The sequence below is a fragment of the Bufo bufo genome, chromosome 11, assembly GCF_905171765.1.
Source record: "Bufo bufo chromosome 11, aBufBuf1.1, whole genome shotgun sequence".
In the NCBI taxonomy this organism is placed as follows: Eukaryota; Metazoa; Chordata; class Amphibia; order Anura; family Bufonidae; genus Bufo; species Bufo bufo.
The window spans coordinates 98263280-98285898 of record NC_053399.1 but is presented as its reverse complement, the minus strand read 5'-3'; the positions used below and the strand labels follow the sequence as shown (position 1 = coordinate 98285898).

At 44.8% G+C, this 22619-nt stretch overlaps 1 protein-coding gene across 5 annotated transcripts in view; it reads left to right on the top strand.

The window, feature by feature from the left end:
• ARHGEF2 (Rho/Rac guanine nucleotide exchange factor 2) overlaps positions 1–22619 on the top strand; it is an 87485-nt gene that overhangs the window by 12081 nt on the left and 52785 nt on the right. The window contains exons 1-3 of one of the 5 annotated variants that reach the window (XM_040411561.1): positions 842–860; positions 18710–18826; positions 18937–19223. In XM_040411561.1, the coding sequence (XP_040267495.1) occupies positions 18967–19223 (257 nt within the window). In that variant the 5' untranslated portion in view covers positions 842–860; positions 18710–18826; positions 18937–18966. Of the gene's footprint in view, positions 1–841; positions 861–1003; positions 1023–11802; positions 11874–18709; positions 18827–18936; positions 19224–22318; positions 22442–22619 lie in introns of those variants that run through there. The other 4 variants (XM_040411562.1, XM_040411560.1, XM_040411559.1 and 1 more) reach the window with 4 other exon arrangements.

The following is a 22619-nucleotide window of genomic DNA, read 5'->3' as shown; positions in this document are numbered from 1 at the left end:
TAATCCTATCCTGTGTGATACTGTCTGCTGAGCTGTGTATCTAATCCTATCCTGTGTGATACAGTCTGCTGAGCTGTGTATCTAATCCCGTCCTGTGTGATACTGTCTGCTGAGCTGTGTATCTAATCCCGTCCTGTGTGATACTGTCTGCTGAGCTGTGTATCTAATCCTATCCTGTGTGATACTGACTGCTGAGCTGTGTATCTAATCCTATCCTGTGTGATACTGACTGCTGAGCTGTGTATCTAATCCTATCATCATGATCTCTTCATAATAACCATTGCCATTATATCAGTGATGTCATCAGCAGGGGGCGGGGCTGTGACTACCTCTCAGACAGGATGTACAGGCAGGTTGTCAGCAGTAATAGATGTTCCTGTAGTATAAGGTGTGGATCACATGTCATTATATCAGTGATGTCATCAGCAGGGGGCGGGGCTGTGACTACCTCTCAGACATAATATACAGGCAGGTTGTCAGCAGTAATAGATGTTCCTGTAGTATAAGGTGTGGGTCACATGTCATTATACCAGTGATGTCATCAGCAGGGGGCGGGGCTGTGACTACCTCTCAGACAGGTTGTCAGCAGTAATAGATGTTCCTGTAGTATCAGGCGGTATACATTACTCCGGACGGGCTGTGCAGTGAGCGCCGCCGCCTCCTCCTCTCTGACAAGTCCTGTCACGGCCTCCGCTCTGAGCTCAACTTCTACATTTCAAAGACCGGAATTAGCGATCTTTTAGGCTGACGTCTGCGAGGATCCTCCACCCAAAATATCACACGAGGCCAATTATCCCCAATGATCCAACACTCCCGCGGCCACCACAGCGTTTGATGTCACAATCCTGAAATATTTACAGGTAATTTACAGCCGCCATATTGTGACTTCAGACCTGGAGCGTGCAGGGTGGAGAGGGGTACAAGCAGAGGACACGTCCCCTGAAGAGACCTGCCACGTTTCATGTGGTTAATCAAGAGGAGGAATTTATCAGCAGAGCGATGTTCTGCAGAGGTCTAGTGAGGTCAGTGGTGTAATAATCTGCAGGATATATCACTGTGTATATGTCAGGAGGTAGAGAGGACAGAGCGATGTTCTGCAGAAGTCTAGTGAGGTCAGTGGTGCAATAATCTGCAGGATATATCACTGTGTATCTGTCAGGAGGTGGAGAGGACAGAGCGATGTTCTGCAGAAGTCTAGTGAGGTCAGTGGTGCAATAATCTGCAGGATATATCACTGTGTATCTGTCAGGAGGTAGAGAGGACAGAGCGATGTTCTGCAGAAGTCTAGTGAGGTCAGTGGTGTAATAATCTGCAGGATATATCACTGTGTATCTGTCAGGAGGTAGAGAGGACAGAGCGATGTTCTGCAGAAGTCTAGTGAGGTCAGTGGTGTAATAATCTGCAGGATATATCACTGTGTATCTGTCAGGAGGTAGAGAGGACTGAGCGATGTTCTGCAGATCTCTAGAGGTCAGTGGTGCAATAATCTGCAGGATATATCACTCTGTATCTGTCAGGAGGTAGAGAGGGCAGAGCGATGTTCTGCAGAAGTCTAGTGAGGTCAGTGGTGTAATAATCTGCAGGATATATCACTGTGTATATATCAGGAGGTAGAGAGGACAGAGCGATGCTCTGCAGATCTCTAGTGAGGTCAGCGGTGTAATAATCTGCAGGATATATCACTGTGTATCCGTCAGGGTGAGATGGTCTGCAGTAACAGAATAATCTGGGTGTTCTGAGGGTCACCTATTTGGGGTGTGGGGCTGATACAGGACACACGTGTCGGGCCCCTGGCTGGGATCTGCTGCCTGCTGTTTACATTCCATTCACTAAGAGGACGGCGTCACCTCACCCTGATATCAGCTCCGCTCTTCTCACTGGGTCTCACACTGAAACGGAACCGCCCCGATCAGCTGTGTCCGGAGAAGGGAGAGAGGAGGGCGTCCCCCCCCCCCAATGTCTATAATCATAGCAATTAATTCACTTCTACATCCGTGCAGAAAACATCATCCAAACTACAGAAAGGAAGAGACTAACAGTACATAGTGATATGGAGCATGCTGGTATAACCTGGGCATCTCCTGTATATAACTATATATGTACAGCCGGTATAACCTGGGTATCTCCTGTATATAATTATATATGTACAGCTGGTATAACCTGGGCATCTCCTGTATATAACTATATATGTACAGCTGGTATAACCTGGGTATCTCCTGTATATAATTATATATGTACAGCTGGTATAACCTGGGTATCTCCTGTATATAACTATATATGTACAGCCGGTATAACCTGGGTATCTCCTGTATATAATTATATATGTGCAGCTGGTATAACCTGGGTATCTCCTGTATATAATTATATATGTACAGCTGGTATAACCTGGGCATCTCCTGTATATAACTATATATGTACAGCTGGTATAACCTGGGCATCTCCTGTATATAACTATATATGTACAGCTGGTATAACCTGGGCATCTCCTGTATATAACTATATATGTACAGCTGGTATAACCTGGGCATCTCCTGTATATAACTATATATGTACAGCTGGTATAACCTGGGCATCTCCTGTATATAACTATATATGTACAGCTGGTATAACCTGGGTATCTCCTGTATATAACTATATATGTACAGCTGGTATAACCTGGGTATCTCCTGTATATAATTATATAGGTACAGCTGGTATAAGTTATACATCTTCTTGTATATAGTGATATGGACCGTGCTGGTATAACCTGGGTATCTCCTGTATATAATTATATATGTACAGCTGGTATAAGTTATACATCTTCTTGTATACAGTGATATGGACCATGCTGGTATAACCTGAGCATCTCCTGTATATAACTATATATGTACAGCTGGTATAACCTGGGCATCTCCTGTATATAACTATATATGTACAGCTGGTATAAGTTATACATCTTCTTGTATATAGTGATATGGAGCATGCTGGTATAACCTGGGTATCTCCTGTATATAATTATATATGTACAGCTGGTATAAGTTATACATCTTCTTGTATATAGTAATATGGAGCATGCTGGTATAACCTGGGTATCTCCTGTATATAATTATATATGTACAGCTGGTATAACCTGGGTATCTCCTGTATATAATTATATATGTACAGCTGGTATAACCTGGGCATCTCCTGTATATAACTATATATGTACAGCTAGTATAACCTGGGTATCTCCTGTATATAATTATATATGTACAGCTGGTATAAGTTATACATCTTCTTGTATGTAGTGATATGGAGCATGCTGGTATAACCTGGGCATCTCCTGTATATAACTATATATGTACAGCTGGTATAACCTGGGCATCTCCTGTATATAACTATATATGTACAGCTGGTATAACCTGGGCATCTCCTGTATATAACTATATATGTACAGCCGGTATAACCTGGGTATCTCCTGTATATAATTATATATGTACAGCTGGTATAACCTGGGTATCTCCTGTATATAACTATATATGTACAGCCGGTATAACCTGGGTATCTCCTGTATATAATTATATATGTACAGCTGGTATAACCTGGGCATCTCCTGTATATAACTATATATGTACAGCTGGTATAACCTGGGCATCTCCTGTATATAACTATATATGTACAGCTGGTATAACCTGGGCATCTCCTGTATATAACTATATATGTACAGCTGGTATAACCTGGGCATCTCCTGTATATAACTATATATGTACAGCTGGTATAACCTGGGCATCTCCTGTATATAACTATATATGTACAGCTGGTATAACCTGGGTATCTCCTGTATATAACTATATATGTACAGCTGGTATAACCTGGGTATCTCCTGTATATAATTATATAGGTACAGCTGGTATAAGTTATACATCTTCTTGTATACAGTGATATGGACCATGCTGGTATAACCTGAGCATCTCCTGTATATAACTATATATGTACAGCTGGTATAACCTGGGCATCTCCTGTATATAACTATATATGTACAGCTGGTATAAGTTATACATCTTCTTGTATATAGTAATATGGAGCATGCTGGTATAACCTGGGTATCTCCTGTATATAATTATATATGTACAGCTGGTATAACCTGGGTATCTCCTGTATATAATTATATATGTACAGCTGGTATAACCTGGGCATCTCCTGTATATAACTATATATGTACAGCTAGTATAACCTGGGTATCTCCTGTATATAATTATATATGTACAGCTGGTATAAGTTATACATCTTCTTGTATGTAGTGATATGGAGCATGCTGGTATAACCTGGGCATCTCCTGTATATAACTATATATGTACAGCTGGTATAACCTGGGCATCTCCTGTATATAACTATATATGTACAGCTGGTATAACCTGGGCATCTCCTGTATATAACTATATATGTACAGCCGGTATAAGTTATACATCTTCTTGTATATAGTGATATGGAGCATGCTGGTATAACCCGGGTGTCTCCTGTATATAATTATATGTGTACAGCTGGTATAACCCGGGCATCTCCTGTATATAATTAAATATGTACAGCTGGTATAACCTGGGCATCTCCTGTATATAATTATATATGTACAGCTGGTATAACCTGGGTATCTCCTGTATGTAACTATATATGTACAGCTGGTATAACCCGGGCATCTCCTGTATATAACTATATATGTACAGCTGGTATAACCTGGGCATCTCCTGTATATAACTATATATGTACAGCTGGTATAACCTGGGCATCTCCTGTATATAACTATATATGTACAGCTGGTATAACCTGGGCATCTCCTGTATATAACTATATATGTACAGCTGGTATAACCTGGGCATCTCCTGTATATAACTATATATGTACAGCTGGTATAACCTGGGCATCTCCTGTATATAACTATATATGTACAGCTGGTATAACCTGGGCATCTCCTGTATATAACTATATATGTACAGCTGGTATAACCTGGGCATCTCCTGTATATAACTATATATGTACAGCTGGTATAACCTGGGCATCTCCTGTATATAATTATATAGGTACAGCTGGTATAAGTTATACATCTTCTTGTATACAGTGATATGGACCATGCTGGTATAACCTGAGCATCTCCTGTATATAACTATATATGTACAGCTGGTATAACCTGGGCATCTCCTGTATATAACTATATATGTACAGCTGGTATAAGTTATACATCTTCTTGTATATAGTAATATGGAGCATGCTGGTATAACCTGGGTATCTCCTGTATATAATTATATATGTACAGCTGGTATAACCTGGGTATCTCCTGTATATAATTATATATGTACAGCTGGTATAAGTTATACATCTTCTTGTATATAGTAATATGGAGCATGCTGGTATAACCTGGGTATCTCCTGTATATAATTATATATGTACAGCTGGTATAACCTGGGCATCTCCTGTATATAACTATATATGTACAGCTAGTATAACCTGGGTATCTCCTGTATATAATTATATATGTACAGCTGGTATAAGTTATGCATCTTCTTGTATGTAGTGATATGGAGCATGCTGGTATAACCTGGGCATCTCCTGTATATAACTATATATGTACAGCTGGTATAACCTGGGCATCTCCTGTATATAACTATATATGTACAGCTGGTATAACCTGGGCATCTCCTGTATATAACTATATATGTACAGCTGGTATAACCTGGGCATCTCCTGTATATAATTATATATGTACAGCTGGTATAACCTGGGTATCTCCTGTATATAATTATATAGGTACAGCTGGTATAAGTTATACATCTTCTTGTATACAGTGATATGGACCATGCTGGTATAACCTGAGCATCTCCTGTATATAACTATATATGTACAGCTGGTATAACCTGGGCATCTCCTGTATATAACTATATATATGTACAGCTAGTATAACCTGGGTATCTCCTGTATATAATTATATATGTACAGCTGGTATAACCTGGGCATCTCCTGTATATAACTATATATGTACAGCTGGTATAACCTGGGCATCTCCTGTATATAACTATATATGTACAGCTGGTATAACCTGGGCATCTCCTGTATATAACTATATATGTACAGCTGGTATAACCTGGGCATCTCCTGTATATAACTATATATGTACAGCCGGTATAAGTTATACATCTTCTTGTATATAGTGATATGGAGCATGCTGGTATAACCCGGGTGTCTCCTGTATATAATTATATGTGTACAGCTGGTATAACCCGGGCATCTCCTGTATATAATTAAATATGTACAGCTGGTATAACCTGGGCATCTCCTGTATATAATTATATATGTACAGCTGGTATAACCTGGGTATCTCCTGTATGTAACTATATATGTACAGCTGGTATAACCCGGGCATCTCCTGTATATAACTATATATACACAGCTGGTATAACCTGGGTATCTCCTGTATATAATTATATATGTACAGCTGGTATAAGTTATACATCTTCTTGTATATAGTGATACCGACCATGCTGGTATAACCTGGGTATCTCCTGTATATAATTGTATATGTACAGCTGGTATAAGTTATACATCTTCTTGTATATAGTGATATGGAGCATGCTGGTATAACCTGGGTATCTCCTATATATAATTATATATGTACAGCTGGTATAACCCGGGTATCTCCTGTATATAATTATATATGTACAGCTGGTATAAGTTATACATCTTGTATATAGTGATATGGACCATGCTGGTATAACCTGGGAATCTCCTGTATATAATTATATATGTACAGCTGGTATAACCTGGGCATCTCCTGTATATAATTATATATGTACAGCTAGTATAACCTGGGTATCTCCTGTATATAATTATATATGTACAGCTGGTATAAGTTATACATCTTCTTGTATGTAGTGATATGGAGCATGCTGGTATAACCTGGGCATCTCCTGTATATAACTATATATGTACAGCTGGTATAACCTGGGCATCTCCTGTATATAACTATATATGTACAGCTGGTATAACCTGGGCATCTCCTGTATATAACTATATATGTACAGCCGGTATAAGTTATACATCTTCTTGTATATAGTGATATGGAGCATGCTGGTATAACCCGGGTGTCTCCTGTATATAATTATATGTGTACAGCTGGTATAACCCGGGCATCTCCTGTATATAATTAAATATGTACAGCTGGTATAACCTGGGCATCTCCTGTATATAATTATATATGTACAGCTGGTATAACCTGGGTATCTCCTGTATGTAACTATATATGTACAGCTGGTATAACCCGGGCATCTCCTGTATATAACTATATATGTACAGCTGGTATAACCTGGGTATCTCCTGTATATAATTATATATGTACAGCTGGTATAAGTTATACATCTTCTTGTATATAGTGATACCGACCATGCTGGTATAACCTGGGTATCTCCTGTATATAATTGTATATGTACAGCTGGTATAAGTTATACATCTTCTTGTATATAGTGATATGGAGCATGCTGGTATAACCTGGGTATCTCCTATATATAATTATATATGTCCAGCTGGTATAACCCGGGTATCTCCTGTATATAATTATATATGTACAGCTGGTATAAGTTATACATCTTGTATATAGTGATATGGACCATGCTGGTATAACCTGGGAATCTCCTGTATATAATTATATATGTACAGCTGGTATAACCTGGGCATCTCCTGTATATAATTATATATGTACAGCTGGTATAAGTTATACATCTTCTTGTATATAGTGATATGGAGCATGCTGGTATAACCTGGGCATCTCCTGTATATAACTATATATGTACAGCTGATATAACCTGGGCATCTCCTGTATATAACTATATATGTACAGCTGGTATAACCTGGGTATCTCCTGTATATAATTATATATGTACAGCTGGTATAACCTGGGTATCTCCTGTATATAGTAATATGGAGCATGCTGATATAACCTCGGCATCTCCTGTATATAACTATATATGTACAGCTGATATAACCTGGGCATCTCCTGTATATAACTATATATGTACAGCTGGTATAACCTGGGCATCTCCTGTATATAACTATATATGTACAGCTGGTATAACCTGGGTATCTCCTGTATATAATTATATATGTACAGCTGGTATAACCTGGGTATCTCCTGTATATAATTATATATGTACAGCTGGTATAACCTGGGTGTCTCCTGTATATAACTATATATGTACAGCTGGTATAACCTGGGTGTCTCCTGTATATAACTATATATGTACAGCCGGTATAACCTGGGTATCTCCTGTATATAATTATATATGTACAGCCGGTATAACCTGGGTATCTCCTGTATATAATTATATATGTACAGCTGGTATAACCTGGGTGTCTCCTGTATATAACTATATATGTACAGCCGGTATAACCTGGGTATCTCCTGTATATAGTAATATGGAGCATGCTGATATAACCTGGGCATCTCCTGTATATAACTATATATGTACAGCTGGTATAACCTGGGTGTCTCCTGTATATAACTATATATGTACAGCTGGTATAACCTGGGCATCTCCTGTATATAACTATATATGTACAGCTGGTATAACCTGGGTGTCTCCTGTATATAACTATATATGTACAGCTAGTATAACCTGGGTATCTCCTGTATATAACTATGTATGTACAGCCGGTATAACCTGGGTATTGTCATGAGGTGCAGTATAGTTTCAGTGTTTTATATATCCTGTGTGATGTCACAGGCTGACAATGGATACAGTATATTGTAGAACTAGACACACGACTCAGCAGATGGTATCACACATGTCAGGCTTAGATACACTGGTTTAGAAGACACTATGATATGAATTGGCTTATAGGATAACCAGGCAGGAGTAGGGGTCAGACATGTATGTTACATATATATAACATGGTAACATAGTATATGAGGCTGATACAAGCCCTCCGTCCATCCAGATCGGCCGCTTATCCTGCAAGTTGATCCAGAAGAAGGCAAAAACCCCTGTGAGGTAGAAGCCGATTTTCCTAATTTCAGGAAAGATAAATTCCTCCCCGACTCCACTCTGATACCTCCCGGGATCCACGGCCCCTCCAGGACCTGCAGCCGGTAATATCATCACCCTCATTTCAGATGAGTGACCAAGTATCATGCATAGGGGGTCCTCCCGAGTCTCCCCCAAATTCGAGGGCAAAAACAATAGTGTGTGAGAGGCAGTGAGAGCATCCCTCCAGACCGCCGATCACTACAGCCCCCATCATCTCACAGCCTCGTCCTGCGCTCTCAGCCACAAGTGTTTGCACAATGAATAGTTCAGCTGTAATATCAGCTCCTAGTGAGGGACAGGGCGTGACGGGGTTAATCCAGGCTTTTATCATCTTACTGACCCTCCTGCTGCAAGGGGAGCGGATGAACACTAGAGGGAGCCCTGGAGTAGAGCTGACCGTGTATCTAATCCTGTCATGTGTGATACTGACTGCTGAGCTGTGTATCTAATCCTGTCATGTGTGATACTGCCTGCTGAGCTGTGTATCTAATCCTGTCATGTGTGATACTGTCTGCTGAGCTGTGTATCTAATCCTATCCTGTGTGATACTGACTGCTGAGCTGTGTATCTAATCCTATCCTGTGTGATACTGACTGCTGAGCCGTGTATCTAATCCTGTCCTGTGTGATACTGACTGCTGAGCTGTGTATCTAATCCTATCCTGTGTGATACAGTCTGCTGAGCTGTGTATCTAATCCTATCCTGTGTGATACTGACTGCTGACCTGTGTATCTAATCCTATCCTGTGTGATACTGACTGCTGAGCCGTGTATCTAATCCTGTCCTGTGTGATACTGCCTGCTGAGCTGTGTATCTAATCCTATCCTGTGTGATCCAGACTGCTGACCTGTGTATCTAATCCTGTCATGTGTGATACTGACTGCTGAGCTGTGTATCTAATCCTATCCTGTGTGATACTGTCTGCTGAGCCTTGTATCTAATCCTGTCCTGTGTGATACTGCCTGCTGAGCTGTGTATCTAATCCTGTCCTGTGTGATACTGCCTGCTGAGCTGTGTATCTAATCCTGTCCTGTGTGATACGGTCTGCTGAGCTGTGTATCTAATCCTATCCTGTGTGATACTGACTGCTGAGCTGTGTATCTAATCCTATCCTGTGTGATACTGACTGCTGAGCCGTGTATCTAATCTTGTCCTGTGTGATACTGACTGCTGAGCTGTGTATCTAACCCTATCCTGTGTGATACTGACTGCTGAGCCGTGTATCTAATCTTATCACGTGTGATACTGTCTGCTGAGCTGTGTATCTAATCCTGTCCTGTGTGATACTGTCTACTGAGCCGTGTATCTAATCCCATCCTGTGTGATACTGACTGCTGAGCTGTGTATCTAATCCTGTCCTGTGTGATACTGTCTACTGAGCTGTGTATCTAATCCCATCCTGTGTGATACAGTCTGCTGTATCTAATCCTATCCTGTGTGATACTGTCTGGTGAGCTGTGTATCTAATCCTGTCCTGTGTGATACAGTCTGCTGAGCTGTGTATCTAATCCTGTGTGATACTGACCACTGAGAGGGTGTATCTAATCTTACCACGTGTGGTCCCATCATCCCTCCTGTGCACTTGTGTCGTGCAGCTGTACGTCTGACCAGCAGGTGGCGCAGTGTTGCTGTGTACACTGTACTAAGGGGCTCGCAGTCTAGTGCAGGTTATCTGCTGTGTAATCACTGAGCAGGAAATACAGAGATCGCTGACCGCAGAATCGGGGGAAGTATCTCCTGGTAATGATGCTGAGTGACATGATGGGGGATGTAGTGCTGTGTGCGTCCGTAAGACTGTATCACACAGGATGGGATTAGATACACAGCTCAGCAGTCAGTATCACACAGGACTGGATTAGATACACAGCTCAGCAGACAGTATCACACAGGATAGGATTAGATACACAGCTCAGCAGACAGTATCACATAGGATTAGATACACAGCTCAGCAGTCAGTATCACACAGGATAGGATTAGATACACAGCTCAGCAGTCAGTATCACACAGGATAGGATTAGATACACAGCTCAGCAGTCAGTATCACACAGGATAGGATTAGATACACAGCTCAGCAGACAGTATCACACAGGATAGGATTAGATACACAGCTCAGCAGACAGTATCACACAGGATAGGATTAGATACACAGCTCAGCAGACAGTATCACACATGATAGGATTAGATACACAGCTCAGCAGACAGTATCACACAGGATGGGATTAGATACACAGCTCAGCAGTCAGTATCACACAGGATAGGATTAGATACACAGCTCAGCAGTCAGTATCACACAGGATAGGATTAGATACACAGCTCAGCAGTCAGTATCACACAGGATAGGATTAGATACACAGCTCAGCAGTCAGTATCACACAGGATAGGATTAGATACACAGCTCAGCAGTCAGTATCACACAGGAGAGGATTAGATACACAGCTCAGCAGACAGTATCACACAGGATAGGATTAGATACACAGCTCAGCAGACAGTATCACACATGATAGGATTAGATACACAGCTCAGCAGACAGTATCACACAGGATGGGATTAGATACACAGCTCAGCAGTCAGTATCACACAGGACTGGATTAGATACACAGCTCAGCAGTCAGTATCACACAGGACTGGATTAGATACAGCTGCCTCCCTCTTCCGCTCTGGTGGGCCGGTTAGTACAGTCTGGGGGGTTGTCGGTGCAGCCAGTCAGGCGTCTTGTTGTCAGGGGGGGCGGGGCTGCAGGTACAATATCCCAGGTGATCAGGAAGCGTGCAGTTACCGGCGGTGTAAGAGGAGACGCTGGAGCGCTGTGCAGGGTATGGGGCCCGGCATAGTGTTACTGCTCACAGGGTAAGTACAGATGGAGAACTACAGGTGCCAGCATTGCCAGGGGCCACAGCACTCTACTATACACTGCACGGCTTCAGTGATGTGTGTAGTGGTTACTCGGGTGGAGGAGGGTCATGTAACAATATGAGTAGAAGAGCTGGCACTCTACTGGGTGACATCATGTTTACATGGGGAGTGGCGGTCGCATACAGCAGGTGCTGACAGAAGGTAGGTACACGCTGATGCCACCGGGCAGGATATGTGCACCCTCCGGGCTGACTGCAGGGCCCGGATGACAAATGTTCCTGCTCTGTTAGTGTCCAGGTTTAGGCCTCTTGCACACCGCCGTTGTGCTCCCGTGACCGTATTGTGGGCCACATACGGCGGTTCCGCAATACACGGGGCACCGGCCGTGTGCATTTCGTTTTACGGATGCGGACCTGTTCACTTGAATGGGTCCGCAAATCCGGAGATGCGGTGCCGAAGCATGGAACGGAAGCACTAAGTAGTGCTTCCGATCCGCGCTTCCGTTCCACAAAAAAGTAGAACTGTTATGGTCCCCAATGCACTGAACGGAACCACAACGGCCGTGTGCAAGAGGCCTGAGACTGGGTGGAGGTATTATTTTGACACTGTGTGGCGGTATTAGTGGTCTCTGGTCGCATTATGTAGGTGGGATGTGGCAGCGGTTACTGTGTGCTGGCGTTTTTGTGGCAGGGAAGTGTCTGGACATTATATGGTGGTTTTAATGTTGGCATTGTATGGAAATATCAGTGTGCGGTTTACAGACCCGGTGGCATTGTATGACGGTATATGCACTGTGATGTGTTATCTATATTGTATGGTGGCATTATATACAGACTAGTATTTCTTATATAGTGCTATACATATTGGATGTATATACATTGTGTGGTGGTATTAATTACAATGTGTAGTGGTATTTACATTACATGGCAGTGTTACATACTCCTCAATGTGCGGTATTCTATACGGTGGTGCTATTCATATCGTACAGTGGTTTTATAAATCATTACACGTCGGCCGTTTTTAGGCACTGTGTGGTGGTATTATTTACACTGTGTCGGTATATTAACCTGCATGCACTCATTTGGTTCTCGTACCCTATTTACGGTACTGGATGGTGAATCCTGACGGGCGGGTGACGTGGGTGACCCCTGAGTTGTCCCAGTTGGTGGCGGCGGTGCAGCAGGGATGGCGGACACGGAGTGGCACGCCTGCAGCGAGCAGACATGGGAGGGACAGACAGGGATTAGCGTGTGTTTTGTTCTCACGTTCCGGCGGCTCTTGTGATGAGGACGGGTCGCACCAGTTACTGGCGGCACTGGACATATACGCCGAGGAGGGGCTGCAGGGGATGTCTGCTTCTGTAACTTACCATTTTCCCCATCTCTGCTTGCCAGCAGTGAATAAAAACTATTTACCTCCATAGGTTGACAATCTGTTCTATGTACATCTCACAGCTGAGGGTTTGCTGCAACTACATCCAGTGTAGACCATCCTCGATTCAGGGCTGATACATTACCTGCACTGATACACTGTAACAAACTATTATACAAAAGTAACAAACCCTCAGTCTGGTCAGATGTAAACCGTGAGTCTCTATTTACTGACAGCAAGCAGGGTGCTTAAAAATGGTGACAAACTGTTGTAGAATTTAAAGGGGAAGTGCTCATTTATAGACTGAAGGTGGAGGCTCCAGTACAGGGGATTTTATGGGGGTGTAAGAGATGAGACCAGAGATCATAAATTGTGAATGGAAGTCCCCTTTAAATGTGTGAGGTGGTCATGTATTACGGCTCTGTCTGCAGTCAGTACATTATATGGCTCCTGGGGGAGGGGTACTGTGTACAGTCCACTGGTTTTATGGGGACCAGTCAGGAAATGCTGGGAGTCCTAGTTTCACGACAAGTGTAGTCATTACGATGATGGCTCTGAGTTTCCGGATCATCAGGCAGTACGGCGGCAGACTATCGGTATCCGCCAGGTCAAGCATTCATTTATAATGAACGTCCTGCTGGGTCTCTAATCGGGAGAAGGGGCGCAGACGGGGCACAGGAATGTATCGCCCGTCCGGGGCCATCTATAAAAGGCGGGTTGTCTATTAACTCTTTTCATACTTTAGGTAGGTGGAAAGCAAAATGGCCGCCACTGCTGTTCTCGCCAGGGTAGTCACCCTGCTTTACTGCAGCCCTGGATGGTAAATCTTCCCAGGATACTGGCACCTCTGGGGGGTTATTGCCCCCTCTGTTTCAGCAGAGCGCTTTCCTGGTGACCCAATAAAGAAAAAAAACCTCTATGGACATCCCCTTTAAGTAGTGACCACTGAGGAGAGGACACATGACAGGATACAGCCTGGTGAAGATTATTAGGCGGTATGTAATATGGGTCATCAATAGAGCATCCTGCTGCACCTAATCTAAGCAAAAGCCTATTTCTATGGACATCCCCTTTAAGCAGGTGGCCATGAGGTCCCGGGGCCTATACAGGAGGCTCACCTGTTAATCTTCCACTGAGGTCTGTGATTGGTGGGTCACAGGGGGGGGCTCCGCTGTTCTGCTCCGGTGGCCGCGGGTCACTATAAGGCTTGTGTTACACAGGGTGGGGGGGAGGGGGGGACGTTCTCAGGACTTGCAGTAATTACCCCCTGCCCCCCCAGCTTTAATTATGACCTGATGGAGCAGAACGCAGCATAAAGTGTCTGAGACCAGAATATATAGCGCTGCGACCCCCCGACTAATCGAGCGCGACCTGTAAAGTCCAACCAGGCCTGAACCTGGGTAATTGGGGCTGAGGTCAGGCCTGTCTGTGGGCACGTCCATGGAGTCTTGTTTGTAGACTGGATGTTATTACACGGCTACTATATGGCGGTATTATAGTCTATGCACTATATGGCAGAGTAAGTCAATAGATTTGTATTTGTTTACTGCTAGTATTATGTTGGCTATATATGGCAGTATAATCTTTGCACTTTATAGCCGTATTATGGGGGCTCTTTAAGGGAGTCTTATTTGTATACTGCATATAATCTTTGCACTATATGGTGGTACTATGTTGGATGTGCATGACCGTATTATGTGGGTTATAGGTGGCACTGTATGGAAGTGCTATATTTGATAGTATAAACTTTGTCCTACATGGCAGTATTATATTACCTTTAAATGGCCATATGGTTATGGCATTATGTGAAAGAATTATGTGGACTACATATCATAATTTCTGAACTATATGGCAGTATTATATTGCCTGTAAATGGTCGAACGATTATGGCATTATATGGAAAATGTTTGTGTACTATATACGGTAGTATAATCTATTTGGCAGTATTAAGTGGACTGTAAATGGAGGAACGGTCTTGGCACTACATGGCGGTATTATGTGCACAAAATATGTATGATGGTATTATGTGGACTGTCAATGACCATACAATCCTAGCTATATGACGGTATTATGTGGGCGATATATAGTAGTATAATCCATGCATTATATGGAAGTATGTGGGCTGACTATATGGCAATATACTATATGGTGGTTTACGTGGGCTAGATATCGCAGTATAAGGCCTCAGTCACACCTCCGTGGTTCATCCGTATTCCGCAGACTCTGCTCGGCTGATACATGATCCACGTAATGCGGACGCCATCCGAGTAGTGACCCATAGACTAATATGAGGGAGGAATCCGTGGAGGCAGACATAAATAGGGCATGCTTCCGTGAAGTAACCGCAGACCGCGGAAATTCAGAAATGTGAGAACACACATTAGACTCAATGGGTGCGTGTCCCGTGACGAGTGAAAAAGGGTCCCTTCACACGTCTGCATGTGATTTGTGGATCCGCAAATCACAGACACCGGGAATGTGCATTCCGCATTTTGCGGACCACACATCGCCGGAACTCTCATAGAAAATGCATTTATTGTCCGCAATTGCAGACAAGAATAGGACATGTTCAATTTTTTGGCGGAACCGTAGTGCGAATCCGCAAATGCGGACAGCACATTCTGGCCCCATTAAAAATGAATGGGTCCGCACCTGTTCCGCAACTTAGCGGAAACGGATGCGAACCCATTTTGCGGACGTGTGAATGGACCCTTAGGCCTACCTTTGGCACTATTGCTGTAGTACATGAGCCTATTTCAGTAACCAGAAATGCCTCCCCCCAGACCTTCCAGCAGGTCTGATACGTGTCCCTGCAGTGTGAGGGTACCACCACATGGTGTTCAGTCAGTCTGCATTGTGAATGGCCTCAGCTGCACGGTACCTGGTCTCGGCGTGTGGTCATACACTAAAGGCTGCCCCTGCCCAACATGACCGCCACAGAGCGCTGTAGTGAGGAAACCTGAGCTCTGGCCGCTCACTGTGCATACACATGTACACACTGCCCCCTGGTGGCCATTGTGGAGAAAGACAGGTTGATGATGTAAAGATGTCCTGGAATAATGTGCAGAGTACATGCAGCTTTCCAGGTGATTAGAGCCCTCACAGTGGTGCCCACATAGTACTGCCAGCCACACCACCCCATAAGAGTGCCCACATAGTACTGCCAGCCACACCACCCCATAAGAGTGCCCACATAGTACTGCCATCCATACCACCCCATAAGATTGCCCATATAGTACTGCCCCTACACCACCCCAGAAGTGCCCACATAGTACTGCCAGCCACACCACCCCATAAGATTGCCCACCTAGTACTACCAGCCACACCACCCCATAAGATAGCCCACATAGTACTGCCACCTACACCACCCCATAAGAGTGCCCACATAGTACTGCCAGCCACACCACCCCATAAGAGTGCCCACATAGTACTGCCATCCACACCACCCCATAAGAGTGCCCACATAGTACTGCCACCTACACCACCCCATAAGAGTGCCCACATAGTACTGCCATCCACACCACCCCATAAGAGTGCCCACATAGTACTGCCAGCCACACCACCCCATAAGAGTGCCCACATAGTACTGCCATCCATACCACCCCATAAGATTGCCCATATAGTACTGCCCCCTACACCACCCCAGAAGTGCCCACATAGTACTGCCAGCCACACCACCCCATAAGATTGCCCACCTAGTACTACCAGCCACACCACCCCATAAGATTGCCCATATAGTACTGCCCCCTACACCACCCCAGAAGTGCCCACATCGTACTGCCAGCCACACCACCCCATAAGATTGCCCACCTAGTACTACCAGCCACACCACCCCATTAGATTGCCCACATAGTACTGCCACCTACACCACCCCATAAGAGTGCCCACATAGTAATGGCAGTCACACCATTACATAACAATGCCCCCATAACATTACCGACCACACTACCCAATAACAGTGCCCACATAACTTTACCAAGCACACCACCCCATAAAATTGCCTACATAACACTGCCAGTCACACCACCCCACAACAGTGCCCACATAACACTGCCAGTCACACCACCCCATAACAGGGCCCACATAACACTGCCAGTCACACCACCCCATAACAGTGCCCACATAACACTGCCAGTCACACCACCCCATAACAGGGCCCACATAACACTGCCAGTCACACCACCCCATAACAGGGCCCACATAACACTGCCAGTCACACCACCCCATAACAGGGCCCACATAACACTGCCAGTCACACCACCCCATAACAGGGCCCACATAACACTGCCAGTCACACCACCCCATAACAGTGCCCACATAACACTGCCAGTCACACCACCCCATAACAGTGCCCACATAACACTGCCAGTCACACCACCCCATAACAGTGCCCACATAACACTGCCAGTCACACCACCCCATAGTACTACCTATTCTCACAAAGCTGTCACCATACAATTGTCCACAATGTCAGGCATTAAAAGGGTTCTGCATTTTTTTTTAACTGATGATCTATCCCCTGCCTTTTCAAACAGCTGATCGGCGGGGGTCCCGGGTGTCGGACCCCTTAGATCCGATGCTGATGATCTATCCAGAGGATAGAAAGAACTGCTGAACCCGTTTAAGATTTCCCTTCCCTGAAAACCCCCATAGCATTATCCCTCCCCCACCAGACTTTACAGCTGGCACAGTGCCATCAGGCGGGTAGCGCTCTCACTCCACAGAAGACATCTTCACCACTGCAGAGTCCAGTGGTGGTGACATGCTCGCTCCATCTCAGGCTTGGTATTGTGTTGGTAGGTTTCATGCATCTGCTCGGCCATGGACTGACACAGGTCTGGACCCCATGGATTCAGGAGAGCAGCGGTGACTTGTATTCACTTGCTCCTGAGTCGTTGTGGTTCCTTACATTTTACAATAATACCACTCACAGGTGATGGTGGAATATCATATCACCGGACTACGCTGGACTGCGCCACCTCTGCGGCCAGTGACTGGCTGCAGTGCCCGTGAAACCGGGCGCTCAGACACGACGGCAGGGGAGAGAAGGAGCCAGAACCCAGCGGCAGGGAGCAGGTAAGTATGCCTCCTAAAAGGCTCCCGAAGATGGAAAACTCCTTCAAGACATGTGTCCCAATGCTTTTCTCCATACAGTGTAGATATAGGCAGGAAACTGGTGTACCACAGTAAGCTCCTCCCCCTGGGCATGGTCTCAGCCGCTCCTAGAGCCGGGGGTGGAGACAGTGTGATCTCTGGTGGCACAGGGCCCAGGACTGACCAACCTGAAAGGACCATATCTAGGTACAGGAAGCTGAGATTCAGGGAGCTGTTTGCAGGGTCCTCACAGTGAGGACAAAGACAATGGTATCATTACTGGCAAACAGCTCCTCAGATCTCAGCTTCCAGAACAGGTCAGCACAATATTAGGATGTGGCTGAATCTGTGCATTTTATTTGCAGGTGAGTCTGGAGCGGTGCAGATGTCCCCGCGGTGCAGACGAGGTGCGGACCCCTCCACGTATATTATACGACGGCCTCCTCAAGAATGCAGCTTGTGACCGTCCTCAGTATTAAGTGGTGTGTAGCTTTATCCGTAATTATCGGGAGGGGCAAAAATCTGAAGTTGTCACAGCCCCGCCCCTGCGGATGACATCACTAGTTTAATCTCTGTAATACCTTCTTTACAGTGTCTGCTGAGCGTAAGAAATAGAGGAGGCATGAATAACTCTGAGGTGTTTGACGCCGGGCCCTACATGGTGCGGGGCCACAAGCAGCGATGCCTGTCTGCCGTGGAGCCAGGTGTCCCAAGTGAACTGGAAATTCAGGAGCACCAGGAGGAGCAAGACATGTTCCTGGGGGTCCCAATGAGGAGATACGGACCCTCGAGGCGCTCGGTGCACGTCCGAGACTCCTTCCGAAGACACAGCTGGGAGCCGGGCAAGAGGACGCAGGAGGAGGAGGCCAACTATGACAGGTACGGCCTCTGCGGAGACTGTACCACACAGGATAGGATTAGATACACAGCTCAGCAGACTGTACCACACAGGACAGGATTAGATACACAGCTCAGCAGACTGTGTCACACAGGAGAGGATTAGATACACAGCTCAGCAGACTGTGTCACACAGGGTAGGATTAGATACACAGCTCAGCAGACTGTATCACACAGGATAGGATTAGATACACAGCTCAGCAGTCAGTATCACACAGGATAGGATTAGATACACAGCTCAGCAGACTGTGTCACACAGGGTAGGATTAGATACACAGCTCAGCAGACTGTATCACACAGGATAGGATTAGATACACAGCTCAGCAGTCAGTATCATACAGGATTGGATTAGATACACAGCTCAGCAGACAGTATCACACAGGATAGGATTAGATACACCGCTCAGCAGGCTGTATCACACAGGATAGGATTAGATACATAGCTCAGCAGACAGTATCACACAGGGTAGGATTAGATACACAGCTCAGCAGACTGTGTCACACAGGGTAGGATTAGATACACAGCTCAGCAGTCAGTATCACACAGGATAGGACTAGATACACAGCTCAGCAGACAGTATCACACAGGATAGGATTAGATACATAGCTCAGCAGACAGTATCACACAGGATAGGATTAGATACACAGCTCAGCAGTCAGTATCACACAGGATAGGATTAGATACACAGCTCAGCAGACAGTATCACACAGGATAGGATTAGATACACAGCTCAGCAGTCAGTATCACACAGGATAGGATTAGATACACAGCTCAGCAGACAGTATCACACAGAATAGGATTAGATACACAGCTCAGCAGACAGTATCACACAGGATAGGATTAGATACACAGCTCAGCAGACAGTATCACACAGAATAGGATTAGATACACAGCTCAGCAGACAGTATCACACATGATAGATTAGATAGACAGCTCAGCAGTCAGTATCACACAGGACAGGATTAGATACACAGCTCAGCAGACAGTATCACACAGGATAGGATTAGATACACAGCTCAGCAGTCAGTACCACACAGGAGAGGATTAGATACACAGCTCAGCAGACTGTGTCACACAGGATAGGATTAGATACATAGCTCAGCAGTCAGTATCACACAGGATAGGATTAGATACACAGCTCAGCAGACAGTATCACACATGATAGATTAGATAGACAGCTCAGCAGTCAGTATCACACAGGACAGGATTAGATACACAGCTCAGCAGACAGTATCACACAGGATAGGATTAGATACACAGCTCAGCAGACAGTATCACACAGGATAGGATTAGATACACAGCTCAGCAGTCAGTATCACACAGGATAGGATTAGATACACAGCTCAGCAGACAGTATCACACAGGATAGGATTAGATACACAGCTCAGCAGTCAGTATCACACAGAATAGGATTAGATACACCGCTCAGCAGTCAGTATCACACAGGATAGGATTAGATACACAGCTCAGCAGACAGTATCACACATGATAGATTAGATAGACAGCTCCGCAGTCAGTATCACACAGGATAGGATTAGATACACAGCTCAGCAGACAGTATCACACATGATAGGATTAGATACACAGCTCAGCAGACAGTATCACACAGGATAGGATTAGATACACAGCTCAGCAGTCAGTATCACAAGCTCAGCAGTCAGTATCACACAGGATAGGATTAGATACACAGCTCAGCAGTCAGTATCACACAGAATAGGATTAGATACACAGCTCAGCAGTCAGTATCACACAGGATAGGATTAGATACAAAGCTCAGCAGACTGTATCACACAGGATAGGATTAGATACACAGCTCAGCAGTCAGTATCACACAGGATAGGATTAGATACACAGCTCAGCAGTCAGTATCACACAGGATAGGATTAGATACACAGCTCAGCAGTCAGTATCACACAGGAAAGGATTAGATACACAGCTCAGCAGTCAGTATCACACATGATAGATTAGATACACAGCTCAGCAGACAGTATCACACAGGATAGGATTAGATACACGGCTCAAATCGCACAGGATAGGATTAGATACACAGCTCAGCAGACAGTATCACACATGATAGATTAGATACACAGCTCAGCAGACAGTATCACACAGGATAGGATTAGATACACGGCTCAGCAGTCAGTAACACACAGGAAAGGATTAGATACACAGCTCAGCAGACAGTATCACACAGGATAGGATTAGATACACAGCTCAGCAGACAGTATCACACAGGATAGGATTAGATACACAGCTCAGCACACTGTATCACACAGGATAGGATTAGATACACAGCTCAGCAGTCAGTATCACACAGGATAGGATAAGATACACAGCTCAGCACACTATCACACAGGATAGGATTAGATACACGGCTCAGCAGTCAGTAACACACAGGAAAGGATTAGATACACAGCTCAGCAGACAGTATCACACAGGATAGGATTAGATACACGGCTCAGCAGACAGTATCACACAGGATAGGATTAGATACACAGCTCAGCACACAGTATCACACAGGATAGGATTAGATACACGGCTCAGCAGACAGTATCACACATGATAGATTAGATACACAGCTCAGCAGACAGTATCACACAGGATAGGATTAGATACACAGCTCAGCAGACAGTATCACACAGGATAGGATTAGATACACAGCTCAGCAGACAGTATCACACATGATAGAATTCGATACCTAAGCATAAGATTAGTTTATAATCTGCTGACTTTAGAGGATGGGGGTTGTAGTACTGAGTGGTCCATATCTCCAGCTCTGAGTGATATTACCACTGTCTGTATGACAGACACATGACTGATGATGTCACCCGGTGCCGTAATAACATATAATGTGGTAAATCGGTGAAGAGGAACCCACAGACGTCCATGTGATATCAGTCTCAGTCACAATGACAGAATATAAGGGGGTTAGAGAGACAGCAGGAGCCCTGGTTGTCACTCAGCTTTCCCAGGGACTGATCTTCCTGTAATAAGGTTATAGTGCACAGAAGGCACACAGCAATGCTCCTCTGTAGACACTAGGGGACGTGACCCTGAGAAGGCGCCGGTGTCTTCCGTCTGCCTATACTTCTGCAAACACGACTTCTGCAGGAAACGGACAAGATGGAAGATAGATGTCGCCTCAGCCGCCAGCGCAGGTCGCTGCGCACCACAAAGACCTGCAGCCAGTCCTCCAAGTGGTACGTGGGGTGCCCGGTCACCGGACTTCTTACCAGGGGGCCATCTTCACTGTGGGGGCCACAGACGCTTGTTTCACTTCTCGATAGGAGGAAGCTGGTGGTTTAAGACAACGGAGTGTCTGAGATGAGAAATATGAGGCTTGTGTTTCCTGCTGTAGTAGTAGTACCCTCCGCCGTC